This window comes from Ornithorhynchus anatinus, chromosome 5 (genome assembly GCF_004115215.2).
Source record: "Ornithorhynchus anatinus isolate Pmale09 chromosome 5, mOrnAna1.pri.v4, whole genome shotgun sequence".
Lineage (NCBI taxonomy): Eukaryota > Metazoa > Chordata > Mammalia > Monotremata > Ornithorhynchidae > Ornithorhynchus > Ornithorhynchus anatinus.
The window spans coordinates 44,926,516-44,942,458 of NC_041732.1; the positions used below are offsets into that span (position 1 = coordinate 44,926,516).

Consider the following 15,943-nt stretch of genomic DNA (forward strand, 5'->3'; position numbering starts at 1 on the left):
CCAGTGATTTATGCTTTTGCCTCACAGCTGGGCCCCAGGGGAGCTGAATGGCAGAGACTGGGGAGACAGGTCCTTGGTTCTCCATGACTCCTTGGTTCTCCATGATCCAGCCCTGCTTCCTCTCCAAACTTCCCTCCCTCACAGCGATGGGTGGGGAGCTGTGATTGTGCCCCCTAAGTCTAAGCTTCTGTGACAGCACTGTGTTTGCTCTCCGGGAAGCCCAGGTGGATCAGGCATTTATACCTCAGGAGACACTCGCCACTGCCCTGGGAACTGAAGGGACCTCAGAGCTGTGTTGGGAGTTTGAACTCCATGGAGCCCAAAGGGAGCCCCTTTTCTCAGTGCCAAACACAGGAAGTTTCCCCATTCTTGTGGCAGGGATCCCACTTGACCTTTCTAAACCAGCCCCAGGAAGGTGGGGAAGCCAAGGACAGTTTTTGCGTAGTCAGACAGTCACCCATGAGATCCATGGTTTCTCCCCCTCTCCTACCCGGCCTTGCCCTTGCTCTGGCTACTTGAGCCCCCACTGGTGTCTCGACCCTTAATAACCTCTCCCCAGTGTCTCGACTGTTTCCCTCAGCTCTAAGCAACCTCCCTCATCTTCCCTCTCCATGTGCTTCCTACACACACTCCTTTAGAGACTGAAAAAAAAATTAAAATAGTGACATTTAAAAATACACCTAAATGGTAAGTGTTGTCCTAGCATTTGAATAAAACAATGTGTGGAGTGTGCTTGTGCTGTGAATGAGGGGCAGTCCAGAATAGGGAGTTTTCACCTACCCTGTCCCACATGAGGTACCCAAGTCCCCACAGCTCTGCACACAGCCCTCCCCCATTCCCTACCCTCCCCAGTCTCCCCACTTTATCTGTCCTCTGGTCCTCCTCATCCTCCCTGCTCTTCCCTCCCTTTCCACTCTCCCATCCTCTCTACCCTCCCATCCTTCTTTTTTCTCTGCCCTCCCAGCCCTCTATCCAACCAGCTCTAGGTAGCACTCACAGCTGTTCAGCCCTTCTAGCCTTCACAGCCTTACTCAGTCACCTCTACACACCCCTGTATGGCTATACACAAAACCTCACAACCCACACAGACTTGCATAGCCCTACACAACAGTCAGTCCACAGTCCACACAGCTCTCAAAGCCCTTTACAACCCTACACACCCCTACAGAGCAATATACAACACTTACAGCCCCAGACCACACTCATAACTCTCAGAGCCCTGTGCAGCCCACTCTACTCCTGTCCTGGAATGAATACTATTTAGTATGTTATGTCTCTGTCCCTCTTCCTCCTGCATCTCCAGACTGTAAGCTCATTGTGGGCAGGGAATTGTGTCTATTTATTGTTGTACTGTACTAAGTGCTTAGTACAGTGTTCTGCACAGTAAACATTCAATAAATACCATTGAATGACTCAATGATAATAATAATAATGTTGGTATTTGTTAAGCGCTTACTATGTGCCGAGCACTGTTCTAAGCGCTGGGGTAGACATAAGGGAATCAGGTTGTCCCACGTGAGGCTCACAGTCTTAATCCCCATTTTACAGATGAGGTAACTGAGGCACCGAGAAGTTAAGTGACTTGCCCAAAGTCACACAGCTGACAAATGGCCGAGCCGGGATTTGAACCCATGATCTCTGACTCCAAAGCCCGTGCTCTTTCCACTGAGCCACGCTGCTCCTCCACTCCAACCTCCCAAGATAAAGCTAGATTCCCTATTTCTGGACTCACTGGGGATGTTAATGTCAGGGACCTCACCGGTTGAAAGCTAAACAAGAAGTTTAGGTTTTGTGTGTGGCTTTTTTTGTGTGTGGTATTTGTTAAGTGCTTACTATGTGCCAGGCACTGTACTAGGCACTGGGGTAGATACACATTAATCAGGTTGGACACCGTCCCTGTGTCACATAAGGTTTAGAATCTTAATCCCCATTTTACAGATAACAGATGCACAGAGAAGTTGTGACTTGCCCAAGGCCGCACAGCAGACAGTTGGCAGAACTGGGATTAGCACCCAGGCCCTTCTGACTTCCAGGCCCGGACTCTATCTACTAGGCCATGCTGCTTCTCTCAGATGCAGCTGCTTTTTTCAGACTCATTGAATTCTTTGGAACATGTGGAAACAAGGGCTCCAAAGGGGAGAGCGGCCTCTTCTCTGGAGAGTGGTCACCTGGCAGGGTCACCAAGGTACTCTGGTCCCATGGAGAAGCAGGACATAGTCTGCAGGGGCAGGAATTTGGGTGGAGCTGGGGCTGTCTTCAGAAGGACCTCTCTCTCCTTGCTCCATGTAGTACCTGAGGCAACATTTCCAAGATGGCAGCTGTGAAGATACATGGCCATCCTGGGCTCAGAGTCACTGTTGGGTGAGAGGTCCAGGTGGGCAGAAGTCCTGGTGCAGGAAGCAATAGGGGTAGGGCCAGGACTGGACCTGACTGTTGGATCGATTATTTAAATTAAAAAAAAATTATAACAAAGGCAATTGCCAAAACATTTTTGCTTCAGAGGACAGCAGGAGGGGCATCAGAAATGTACACAAGCCTCCAATTGTCGCAGCTGTGGCTTTGGCCCAGGACCCACAAGGGGCAGAGGACCAGATGTCCTGCCGGTGCTGCCTGCAGCCAGGGACTTGTAGTAATCACCCAGTAGTGCTGGTTTGGGGCAGATAGGACCAGGATGAGAGTCTGGAAGCTGGTGGGGGTGGCTATCATGTAAACTGAGGGGGATTTGTCTGCGGGCAGGGGAGGACTGAAAGACTGTCGGGGGAAGGGAGCTGCAGAGCCCCAACAATAGCCTGGGAAAAGGCAATGAGTCACAACCTGGATGGGACTGTGACAACTCAGAACCAGCACTAGGGATGGCTGCTTCAGGTCTTCACTTAGAGGCCTTCCCTGACTAAGTCCTCATTTACTCTTCTCCCATTCCCTTCTGCATCATTCTTGAACTTGGACTTGCACCCTTTATTCACTCTGCCCTCAGCCCCATAGGACTTATATACAAATCCATAATTTATAGATTTATATTGATGACCATCTCCTTCTCTAGACTGTAAGCTTGTTGTCTGCAGGGAACATGTATACCAACTCTGTTATAGTGTATTCTCCCAAGCACTTAGTGCAGTGCTCTGTACACAGTAAGCACTAATTAAATATGATTGTTAAATTGATTGATTGAGGTAACACCCTGATCTTGCCCTCACAGTGTCAAGAGCCCTGAAGTGAGAGCCCTTCTTCTGTTGAATTGGAGCTGACACAGCCCACACCCCTCTAGGGTGAGATCTGCTGGACTCATCCAGAATTTTAGCTACAGTGCAGTTGCTCTGACTTGGCCCCTGCAGAGGCAAGAAACAGGAACAAAGGACAAGGCCACTGGGTCTCTAGGGACCTCTGGGATCTCTGGTCTGCAGGCCAGTCTTACTTTCCTGGAGCAGGGAGAGCCTCTCTCAGACCTCCACTCTGGCCTCTCCAACTATCCTTCCCCAGAATCAGTAGAGCCAAACCCAGCCTATGGTTGCCAGTCAGGCCTGAGCCCCCACAGCCCTGTGACTTCCTGATGCTTAAATAAAAAATCAAAAGTAAATCTTTTTAGAGAATGCCTTTATTTCATGAGCCTGAAAATAAACTGTATTGTTAGGGGAGAATGAGGCAAATGGACAGTCCTGTAATAAAGAAAACTAAAGATGGAAGCATATGGCAGTGGAGAGAGTGGAGGTGGCAATCTGGGGCATGTGTAGTAGCCATCCTGATCAGAACTTTGAAATGACACCTCTGGTGAGCCCCCAACAAGCTGCCTTATTAGTGACTGTCTTTGATCTCACAAACAAGAAGAAAAAAACTCGAGAAGGCACTGATGGGCTATACCTGTTGCAGGTGATTGTGGGCCTGTGGGAGCAGAGCATGGAGGGAGTCGTGGCTTTCTCTCCCTGTTCTACCTAGTTACAGGCCTGGACCAATCAGTGACTGCTACGTGAGTCACAGCTGTAACACCTAAAGCAGATAAAAGGTACCTGTTTTGAATCACAAGGAAACATGCAAAGGGCAAGCAGTACAGAGGTGCATAGAGGCATGCTGGAGAGCAGCACTTGGAAGTAGAAAGAAGCAGCATGGGCAGAATGGGCTCCCTTGACCAGCAGACTGGTATTGGACTCTTGGTGGAGTCAGTGTGTATGTGTGTGTGTCACTCCCTTGCACATTGGTAAAGCTAAGTAAAAAAATTTTCCACAGTAATTTTGGTAGAGGTGTGGTCTGACTGTACTATGTGTCACTGAGGCTGCCCCAGTCCAGGAAGATCCTGGTTGGTACAAACCTGGAGTTCATGACAACACCATTTTGAATGTCCTAAGTGGTGGCCATCTTAGGAAGGTTCAGAGGTGAACTCTGCCTATGACAGTGTGAATCTCTCAACGTTCAGTTCTAGGTCTCCTTCTATTTTGCATCTATATCCACATCCTTAGAGAACTCACTTGCTCCCATAACTTCAACTACCATCTGTACACAGATGATACCCCAATCTATATCTCCAGTTCTGATCTTTTTCCTTCCCTGCAATCTCACATGTCCTCCTGCTTTCAGCACACCTCTACTTGGATGTTCTACTGACACCTCAAACTAGAAATATCCAAAACTCATTATCTCCCTTTCCTTTCATTAGTGTAGACAATACCAATAGTCCTCCCTGTCTCACAAGCCTGTAATCTTGGTATTGTCCTCCACCTATTTCCCTCATTACACCCACATATTCAATGTGTCACCAAACTGTTTATTCTATCTTCCCAAAATTGCTAAAATCCACCCTTTTTCCCTCTATCCAAATTGCTGTTTTGCTAATCCAAGCATTTATCCTCCCCTGTCTTGACTACTGCATCTGCCACCTCACTGACCTCCCTCCTCCCACTCCAGTCCAAACTTCACTTTGTTGTATGGATCATTTGCTCAGTCAGTGTCTTCCCCACTCCTCAAGAACCTCCATTAGCTGCCCATCCACCTCCACATCAAACAAAAACTACTTACTATCCACTTAAAAGCACTCGATTCAGCTCATCTCATCCTACCTCTCCTCACTGATTTCCTACTACAGCCCAGGGTGCACTCTTGGGTCCCCTAGCACCACCTTACTCACTGTGCCCCCATTTTGTCTATCTTATCCCTGACCCCTTTCCCATATTCTTCCCCTAGCCTGGAATTCCCTCCCCCTCCATATATGCCAGATCACCATTTTCCCCACCTTCAAAGCCTTATTAAGTTCACATCTTCTCCAAGAGACCTTCCGTAAGTCCTCTTTTCCCTGGATCCCTCTCCCTTCTATGTCATCTATGCACTTGGATCTCCCCCCTTCTAGACCGTGAGCCTCTTGGGTAGGGATTGTCTCTGTTAGTTGCCGAATTGTACTTTCCACGTGCCTAGTACAGTGCTCTCAATAAATATGATTGAATGAATGAGTAATAATAATTATGGTATTTGTTAAGCACTTACTATGTACCAAGCACTGTTCTAAGCGCTGGGGTAAATACAAGGTAATTAGATTATCTCACATGGGGCTCAGTCTCAAGCCCCATTTTACAGATGAGGTAACTGAGGCACAGAGAAGTTGAGTGACTTGCCCAAGGTCACCCAGCAGACAAGTGGCGAAACCAAAATTAGAACACATGACCAGAATGAATCTGGTCATGAATCTGTGACCAGCTTGATATTTGCCCCACCCTCAACCCTACAACACTTCATGTACATATATCTATATATTACAAATTATTTATATTAATGTCTGTCTGCCCCTTTTTACAGTAAGCTTTTTATAGGAAGGGAAGTGTCCACCAATTTTGTTGTATTGTACTCTCCCAGGCACTTAGTTCAGTGTTCTGCACACAGTAAGCACTCAATAAATACAATTGATTATTGATTGAAACTGCTGCTCCTGCTGTATGCAGCTTCTGGGTCCCAACCTGTGGGGAAAGAGAGGCCCCAGGAAGGGGATGAGAGGAAGGTATATCACAGTGGCTGAGGGAGGAGATGAGGAAGGAGAGCCAGGAGCAGAAATCAGGACTCAGAAAAGTGAAAACCTGAAGTGGGTAACTTGCCTCCGAGGCTAATGCACAAAGTACAGAACTGAAACACAAAACTTGGGGGAATTTAAACTTGTGGGAGGCTGCTGAGATCAGGACTCCGATTTTCAGAGCCAGTCACATCTTGTAGAATTCAGTTGCAAAACCTGCACAGGGAGAGAGTGTCCTCCTCCTCCTCCTCCTTCTCTTGCTGTTCCTCCTCTTCCTTCTCCATATCCTTTTCCTCCTCCACTTCCATCTCTTTTTTCCTCCTCCCCCTCCTCATTCTCCTTTTTCTCCTCCCTCTTCCTTCCTCCTCCTTTCTCCTCCTCCTTCCCAGACCGGCCCCTTGTGGTTACAAGGAGGAGCAGTTAAGAAATGGTTTATATCGAAAAGCCTAAGAATTAAGAGTAGGGGAAAATTCTCCATCCTCTAGTTGTCTTTCTCTGTTCTTTGCCCTGCTCTAGTCTGCCCATCTTGGTCCTCTTCTTCCACCCCGGCTTCTCTTCACTGAGATGCCTCTAGTATCTGTCTAATTTGCGAAGTAAATAGTCACGATTTGGGTAGGGTCAGGGCCAAACCACCGGGATTTTCCAGATCCAGCCTGAAGCTCAGGCAAGTGTCTAACACAGCGAAGTAATCACGTGTATGATCGGACAGCGACATCTTGTGACTATTTGAACATTACAAGCAGCTTTTGAGTCCCTGTAGCAAACGAGGTACTGTCGCAAAGTGCATGCACATGAAGGATATTTCAGACTAAGGCCAATACAGTGACTTGATTTTTAGCCGCAGAAAGAGATAAAAGAAAGCGAAGTCCTGAGTGGTATGTAGAAGGCGACTTCTCAGTCATTAAGGACTCTTGAAGTCAGAGTGCAACTTTACACTTCAAGCCGCATTCCAGGGCCATCAATCAATCAGTGGTAAAAATTGAGCGCTTATTACGTGCAGAAAACTGTACTAAGCACTCTAGAGAGCACAGTAAAATAGAGTTGGTAGACATGATCTCTATCCACAAGGGGTTTACGGTTTAGAGGAGTGGGTTCATTAAAATAAATTAGAGGTAGGAGAAATGGCAGAGAATAAGTGATGTGGGGCAAGAGACGGAGTATCAAACCTCTTTAAGGGAAGATGCAGGTGATGCAGAGGGAAGGGCAAATAGGAGAAATTAAAACTTCTCCAGGGAACAATAATAATAATGGTATTGGTTAAGCACTTACTATGTGCCAAGCACTGTTCTAAGCACTGGGATAGATACAGGGTAATCAGGTTGTCCCATATGGGGTTCAGTCTTAATCCTCATTTTATAGGTGAGGTAATTGAGGCACAGAGAAGTTAAGTGACCTACCCAAAGTCACAAAGCTGATAAGTGGTGGAGCTGCGATTAGAACCCACAACCTCTGACTCTCAAGCCCAGGCTCTTTCCACTAAGTCAGTAGGGCTTTGAAGGTGGAGAGAGTAGTGGTCTATTGGGTGTGATGGGGGAGGGAATTCTAGACCAGAGGGAGAATGTGAGCAAGAGGTTAGCAGTGAGACAAACAAGATTGAGGTACAGTGAGTAAGTTGGCATTAGTGGAGGGAAACATGTGGGCTGGGTTATAGCAGATCAGCCTGCCATATCTAGCTCAGGCTGAGTGCTTCCAAACTTTTGACCACCTGACAGCTCACATGTGCCTCCACCACCCTCCCCATTGCCTGTGCAATAGTGGCAGCTAGAGTTATAAAGTTGGAAGTCATATTGTAAAGTTGAAATAGAGTGTTAATTTAGCAACTTTGTAAATGATAATCATCTTTACTTAAAAATGTCTTAGGTTGAGGACTTCCTGTGTAGTTGTTCGTTATACTTGAAAAAGATGCTACTGACAGTGAAATTCGGGGGGGGGGGGGAGGCGGGGATGTTTGTGTGGCAGAAAAGGTCAATGTGGGACCCAAGGTTTTGACATAGACTGTCTCTTGTAATATTGTCATGTTTATTGTTTTGTAATACCTCATACTGATGGCGGAGTGAAGCCTTTTGCCCAAGATCCCAACGTCGCACGCGGTCAAAGAATTGACCCAAAACTTGAGAGGAAGAAGAACAAAGCAAATGGTTTTATTTGGGGATCCAGAGTAAGCCAAATAGTGGGTAACACAACTGGTAGGCAAGCTCTCCTTAAGGGAATGAGGTGCCCCACCATTGGGGCTGGGCAGCCTTTTATAGTTAAGCGTTGCTGCAGTTTCTCTCTTCTTCAGCAATGCGGGCGTTCCTGGATTGGTCCCTTTTTTTTGCCGCAGGGGCAGTGTCTTGAGCGTGGGGTGATCTTCCTTATTTGGGGTGGGTTTCCTCTACCTCCAGGTTTCAATGACTCAGCAAGTTCAAGCAGGAAGACCTGAACAGGAAACCTTGCCCGACACCATTTTGTATTCCCTGCTTGTGACCCCTCTTGCCTCAGTACCCCATCAATACCACCCTCGTTTTTGTCATCTTATCTCTTTATCTTTCTGAAACTTCTGCCCTTTTGTCTCCTTTCTTGATTGCCTTGAACTGGAGATTGACTATGAGCCCCATGTGGGTCTTGGACTGTGTTCAACGTGACTAGGCTAGTACTAGTGCTTGGCAAATAATAAGTGCTAACAAATACCATAAAATAACATGAAACAAAAGTGGGAACTGTAGACTGGGAGCTTGTTGTGAACAGGGATTGTCACTGTTTATTGCTGTATCATACTCTCCCAAGTGCTTAGCACAGTGCTGTGCACACAGTAAGTGCTTAATAAATATGATTGAATGAATGAATGAACTGCAACCTTAAAATGTTTCTTCTTTCCTCCTTTCTGCTTCAGCTCTTCATTCAGCAGCTCTTTGGGTATCTTTCTGTTGCCCACTTACCATACAGAACCTTCGTATCCTTCCACATTATGCCATATCTCCTCACATATCACAACACATAAGCTGTTATGGAGTGACTTTTTCTTTTTATTAACCCACAAGCTCCTTCTTTTTTGAGTTACTTCTTTGTAGGCTCCCCTCTAGACTGTAGACTTGATGTAGGCAGGGAATGTGTCTACTAATGCTGTTGTGTCCTACTCTCCTAAGCACTTAATAATACTATGATGGTATTTAAGTGCTTACTACTTGCCAAGCACTGTTCTAAGTGCTGGGGTAGATACAAAGTAATCAGGTTAGTAGTTAGTACTAACTTGATACTGCACTTTATGCAGTGCTCTGCACAGTAAGCACTTTATACATACCACTGATGGATTGATTTAATCTCTTGGGCAGGACTGGCTGAAGTTATGAACTTCTGGGAAATTCTCCTGCTCATCCCCCCCCGCCCCCCATTCTCTTCCAGCTGCCACCCAAGGGATCTGGGAAGTGTGGAAATGCACAACTTTCAGCCTTAGAGAGTGGACTCTTGTCTTCAGTCATTGATTCAGGCTGTCACTCCCACTTGGTCAGTTTGGGAAAAGCCCATTATTTAGAGAGTTGCATCATGCCCATTCCTGACCCCTGAGTGGGTGTTCTTGCCGCTTTACTTATAGGGGTGCCAGGCCCCAGCTGGTCCCTTGCTCTATTCTGGAAAGTCAATTTTTTCCTGCCCTCATTCTGCCCCATTCTGTAGATGGGAATCCTGAGCCCCAGAGGGGGGGAATGACTTGCCTAAGGTAACACAGCATCAGTGGTAGAGCTGTGAGACAGTCCCACATCTCCTGATGCCCACTGAACTTCACTACCTCAAGCCCAAATCCTGAATCCCAACAGCTCTAACCTAGTTGAAATAACCATCTACTGTCCCATGGACTCAGGGCCCTAAAGGTATATGGCAGTGGAAAGAAATAAAGCAGTGGTTCTAGTGAAAACCAAGCCTGAGAATCACTCATGCTCTGGCCCTCTTTTTTGTTCTGTCTTTACAAGTTTTCTGGATCTCTGGGTCTGGTGAGCAGGGTAAGGAAGTTTCAAGGCTTCGTTGTGGTGCCTTGTCGCAGGCTCTTGCCCATGGGGTCAGAATCAAGGAAGATGAAAGCTCCTTGAAGGCAGGAATTGGGTGGGCCTTCTAGTTTGATTATATTCTCCCAATCAGTTGATGATAATAACAGTGTCTGGCACAAAATAAGTAAACAAGTGCTTAACAAGTTCCATACTACTACCACTAATAACACTAATAATAATTATTATGGTACTTGCTCTGTGTTTGCTCTGGGCCAAACACTGTTCTAAAGACTAGGGTAGATTCATGTTAATCAGCTTGGACATAGTCCCTGCCCCAGATGGGGCTCACACTCTTATTCCCCATTTTATAGATGAAATAACTGAGGCCCAGAGAAGTTAAGTGACTTGCCCAAGGTCACACAGCAGACATGTGGCTGATATGGGATTAGAATCCAGGTCCTTCTGACTCCCAGGTCCATGTTCTATCCCCTGCTCTGCTCAGTAGATACTACTGATTGATGAAGAGTCTGGGAATGCTAAGGTGGCAGTGTGTGTAGTGGGGGCTATTGGGAACATGGCTGTGGCCAATGTAAGCACAGTGGGAAAGATCTATTCCTGGTCTTCCAGCCCACTTGAATTTTTGCAGCACAGGGATTCCTGAAATTCGCAGCAGCTACTGTCCTGGTTGCAGAATACTCAGAAACTCAGAACTGGATCCTCTCTCCTGGTGAGGGAAGCTGGTCGCGACCCCTGACGGAGCAGGAGGGGGTGGTCCAGTGATGGATTTTCTGGGACCAGGCTTAGGGAATGGTGTCAGCAGACAGCTGAGACTTGCAAGGGTTGTGGAGTGATAGACAAGGATTGATGGATGTTTACTACTATGTTGTTCTGGGATTTGGTTTTGTTTGTCTTCCTCAGCCATCTGGGGCATGACCTCCCTCTCTGCTCATCCTGCTTCAGCTCCAACCCAAACAGTTTGTTGACCTGTTTAAGTTCCCTGCAGTTGCAGACTGCTCGTTCTCTCATCTCAGTTCCAGCTAGCCTCCTCCAGAGACGGAATCTCCCACTCACCCCAACACTAGGCTTAGAGTTCAGTGCTCCAGCCCAGGTTGTATCGGTATTTAGGAAGGAGACAAGAGGAGGGTCCAGCCAGGAGAGCCAAGGCCTGAAATCAACTTCCCAGTTTTTCCCCACCACTGTGGAACAGGATGGCTGCTCAAATGCCTACTAAATGCCCAGCTTCTATTTACTAGGAGAGGAGAGAAAGCCTCTCTTACTGAGTCAGTGGTCCTGGGTTATATCAGGTAATGTGCCCAAAGGCAGAAGTGCCACCCCGTGGAGCTTGTGTTTGGGTGCAGGTAGCAATTATTCTGCTGCCATATATAGCTCTCTTCATCACCTAGTCTGCCCTACCTGTGTATTCTCTCCCAGCATTTAATACAGTGTCCCGCACTCAGTAAGTGCTTAATAAATGCTACAACCCTTACTACTTACAGCTACTACTCAGCTAGCCAGCTTGCCCTCTTGGAGCTTCCCCCAATCTCCTGTCTTGGAGCCTGGAACCAAATTCTTGTGTGAAGAAGAATACCTCTCTCTCCGTTTCTCCAAAACACCTACCTTCCCTCTCTCAAACTATAACTCGAGCCCCCACCTCCAAGAAACCTTCCCTGCTTAATCACTCTTCTATCCAAGCACAATTGATGACCCACCCCATCCTTTTTACTTGATTCTTGTCATTATTCTATTCGTCCATATAAATTCATTAGTACCTCTTTTTACAGTAAGCCCTCAAGTGCCACTGATTGAGTGATTGAAATGCATGTTCATCACCCCACTTGGCCATGCAAGGTCTGTGTGCCCCTATGTGAACCTCAAGTTCTCAATCCATAGCTCTCAAACCTGGGGCTTAGTGAGTGGGAACCAAAGGAACGGCTGCTTTATGTGCCCCTGGAGGAACAGGCCCAGGGTTTGGCAGCCATTGGCCACGGGGAACCAGGTTGTCAGGGAGAGTCTGTACCAGGGAAGGTAGGGGTTGATTTTTCTCCTCTTTTCCAGGATGAGAAGAGGAGACTCCAGTGGACTGAGTCGAGAAACGCTCTGTGGTTTTTCACTTTGCCCTCTTTAAAGTTATCATTTCTTTCCATCTCTTCTCCTCCCTTCATCTTTCTTCCCAGAGCCTGGGGCTTCTGAGGAAGCTCAGGAGTGAAAGAAGCAGCTGGGAGGTCAAGCTGGCTAACGGACTGAGCTGCAGGGGTGGCCTGCTTATGTGCAATGGCAAGGCATGGTAAGAGAAGCGGCATGGTTTAGTGGCAAGAGCATGAGCTTGGGAATCAGAGATCATGGGTTCTAATCCCACCTCTGCCTCTTATCGGCTGTTTGACTTTGGGCAAGTCACTTAATTTCTCTGTGCCTGAATTCCCTCATCTGTAAAATGGGGATTAAGATGTGAGCCCCACATGGGACAACCTGATTACTTTGTATCTACCCCAGTGCTTAGAAGAGTGCTTGGCACTTAGTGCTTAACAAATACCATCATTATCATTATTATTATATTGGCTACCTCACAGGAGAGGCTCAGGGCTCTTTGATCTGGTAACATGACCCCAGGATCCCTGGCCAGATCCAGCCCTTAAGAGCAGCTGGAGGAGAAGCAGGAGGCTCTGACCAGAGCCCACAAAGGAGTTAATTCTGGGAGGAATGTGCTGACAGGCAGCTACATTCCGATCGTGCTTCCCGGTCTTGCCATGACCTGTTTTCCCAGGCTCTTGGTGCTTTGGGAACGGTGCCAGGCCTGGATCTCGTTGGAAGGATTACTGCTTTCACCCCAGGACTGCCGCATGGATCTTGGCAGAGCCGGGAGGTGTGCGGAGGGAAAGCTGCTGGAACAGCTTGTGTTGGGCAGATGCCTGTTACATAAGGTCCTGTTTGGAGCTGAGAAGCCCCCCAAACTGAGGCCCCCTGGGGTGAGGACTCGGGGTACCCGGCAATCCGTTCATAGAAAACCTCACTTCCACCCACATCTGAGCTCTTCCAGGATGTGGTCAGGTGGGGAGGGGAGCTATCTATGCCTCCAGATGTGGGCAAGACATCTGCCAGGGAACAGGGAGGCTTATTTCCTCCATTCATCTTTGGCCGGAAACTCACATCTGGGCCCAAGATGTCTCCTGCTTGACCCCAAGAGAGTTATTGACTGGCAAGAGAAGACATTCACATGTCATGGCCCGGGAAGACCTGAGGTCATTCTGGATTGCTAATACATTCAAGAGGTGGACCAAAGGGCTAGGCCCCTCACTTGGCTTTCTGAACCAGCTAGAACTGGGGTCTACACTGGTGGGTACCCCTAGGGAGGTTGGGCCTGGAAGGCACAAGATGGGTCCAGAGCTGGTCTGGATGAGTAGTAGTTTCAAAGCCCTGGAGACTGAGTGACAGAGATGTAAAAGGATTAACCATCCCTCTCCCTGGGCCTGATGATCCAGCACAGACCCGCTCGTCTTCCTTCTGAAGAGCACCTCGTTGCTGAGCTGGAGAGCTTATGGAAATTCTACTGCTGCTTCCCTAGGCTTCAGACGACCCAGAGATCAATGGAGAGTAGAAATCCTGTTTTATTCTACCTACATGATCAGCGATCTCCAATCAGCAATGGGGACAGAAACAAGTTTAAAGGAAAGTTAAGTACAAAAATATGAGCCAGAATCACTCTCATTTCCTTCAGCTTTGTAAAATGAAGCCAGGTTCCCTTTTCTGTTTAGGTGCCAGGGCCTGCTGCCGCCTGCAGTGTCTGTAGGAGGACCCAGGTCTCAGGAACATCTCCCCGGACAGAAGGGGGGCTGTGGGGCACAAGAGGGAGGCTGGGCATGTGTGGGACCTTCCAATCCTGAGAACATCAAGATCTGTGGAAGGAAAGCAAAAACCTCAATGAGTCAATAGGTAGTCATCCCCTTTCTCCTCAGTAAAATGCTTCCTTCCCCGCTTCACCAGTTGCTGGACATCCTGGGAGGATGGTATGGACAGAGGCCCGGGGATTTTGCCACACTACAGGATGAATTAGGATAATTTGCAGTCGGGGTGGGAGAAGGAAAGGTCAAAATTGTCCCCCTCCCTCCCTCCCTCCACTCAGAGATCAGAGACACTTCCTACTTTGGAGCCAGACCATTCTACGAGGCTGCCCAGCCAGCAAGGACTGAGACTTCCTACCCTCCGCCAAGACCCCAAACACTGGGGCACCTGGTATTCCGCCTTAATGGAGGCAGGTCCTGGGGCCAAGATACATTATTAGGTCCATCACTCCCCTTGAGTGATGCCATGACAGGTAGCCCATAGGTGTCATCAAGCCTACCAATATTAACCAACCCCTCTTTGACGGTCTGGCCCAAACCTCCACTCTCAAAGAAGCTTTATTGGAGGATGCCAGAGATCCTGTAATGGAGAACCCAAGTCTCCTGACACTCTGTCTCTACAAGATTAATCTTCACCAGTTTTGGCTCTCTGGATTATTTTCCATTCCCTAACCAAAACTGGGGCTGTCTGGAAATATTTTTTTCTAAGGCCATTTTTTCGGCCTCTCTTTTCTTTTTCAGAAACTTGGTCAAAATCAACCAAAGTCACGTGGCCTTTCTGGGAAAGCTTTACTCCTGGATTCCTGTTTGTCCTGGCTTCATTTTTGTGTGGTTAGCGAGGCAGAGGAGTATTAATAGACTTGCTTCGTTGAAAGCCCAAGTCCTTTCCAAGCACTTATGTAAAGGACTCAAAATGAGTGTCTGAATTGATTCCTGCCAGTGCTGATGATTTATCCCAGGGCAGAGGTGGCCCCATGCAGCAGGAGGAAGACAGAGAGGGTTGTGGACTGTGCCCGGGGTCTTTGCCCCAATTCTGCTGTGGGACTGGGAGTCAGGAACTCTGGGTTTTAGCTCTGGTTCTGTCACACACTTACTGAGGGTCTTGAGGTAAGTCATTTAGTCTGTGCCTCAGTTTCCTCACTTGTAAATGGGGGAAAAATATCTGCTCCAACCTGCCCTATGGGAGAGCAGTATGTCTTCATGGAAGGAGCATGGGACTGGGACCTATGGCAAGTATTATTATTATAAGAATTATTATAATATATTTAAGCGCTTATTATGTACCAAGCACTGTACTAAGCCCTGGAGAAGCTAAAAGTTAATCAGATCGGACACAGTCCCTGTTCCTCATGGGGCTCACAGTCTAGAGGAGGAGGAAAATGAGTATTGTATCCCCATTTTATAGATGAGGAAACTGAAACACAGAGAAGTTAAGTGATGTGCTCAAGATCACACAGTATGCAACTGGCAGACCTGGGTTTATAACCCAGGTCCTTTGACTTCCAGAACCTTGCTCTTTCCGCTAGGCCATGTTGTTTTTCCAATCTCTCTGGGCCTCAGTTTCCTTACCTGTATAATGGGGCAAGAGAGATTGGGAGCCCCATGAGGGTTCTCATAACCTTTTATCTTCCCCAGTGCTCATCCCTTGATAAATGACATAATTCTTATTGTGAGGATCCAAAAGAATATGTGAAAGGTGTGGAAAAATACAGAGCACTGTATACTGCTCTGAAATTCAGGCAAATTTTGAGTGGAGTGCTCAACAAAAGGCATTGTCTCAGTGAGAGAGCATAGGTGAAGAGACCTGGCAAAGCCAAGTGGAGGAATGAAGGTTTTTGTTTTTTTAATGGTATTTAAGCACTTAATATGTGCCAAGAACTGTACTAAGTGCTGGGGTAGATACAAGTTAATCATGTTGAACAAAGTCCCTCTCCTGCATAGGATTCACAGTCTTAATCCATATTTCACAGATGCGGTAACTGAGACACAGGGTAGTTAAGTGACTTGACCAGGGTCATACAGCAGACTGTGGAAGAGCCAGGATTAGAACCCAGGTTGTTCTGACCTCCAGGCCAATGCTCTATCCATTAGGACATGTTGCTTCACTAGTGAACCCCCTATCCGGCCACCACCAAACAGCAAATTGGAACTCTGGGTTCTACTTC

General features: G+C 47.4%; 1 protein-coding gene across 1 annotated transcript in view; it reads right to left on the reverse strand.

The window, feature by feature from the left end:
- Positions 1 to 13,524: 13,524 nt before the first annotated feature.
- LOXL1 (lysyl oxidase like 1) overlaps positions 13,525 to 15,943 on the reverse strand; it is a 42,299-nt gene continuing 39,880 nt past the window's right edge. The window contains exon 7 of the mRNA XM_029066441.2: positions 13,525 to 13,832. Within this exon, the coding sequence (XP_028922274.1) occupies positions 13,826 to 13,832 (7 nt within the window). The 3' untranslated portion in view covers positions 13,525 to 13,825. The remainder of the gene's footprint in view (positions 13,833 to 15,943) is intronic.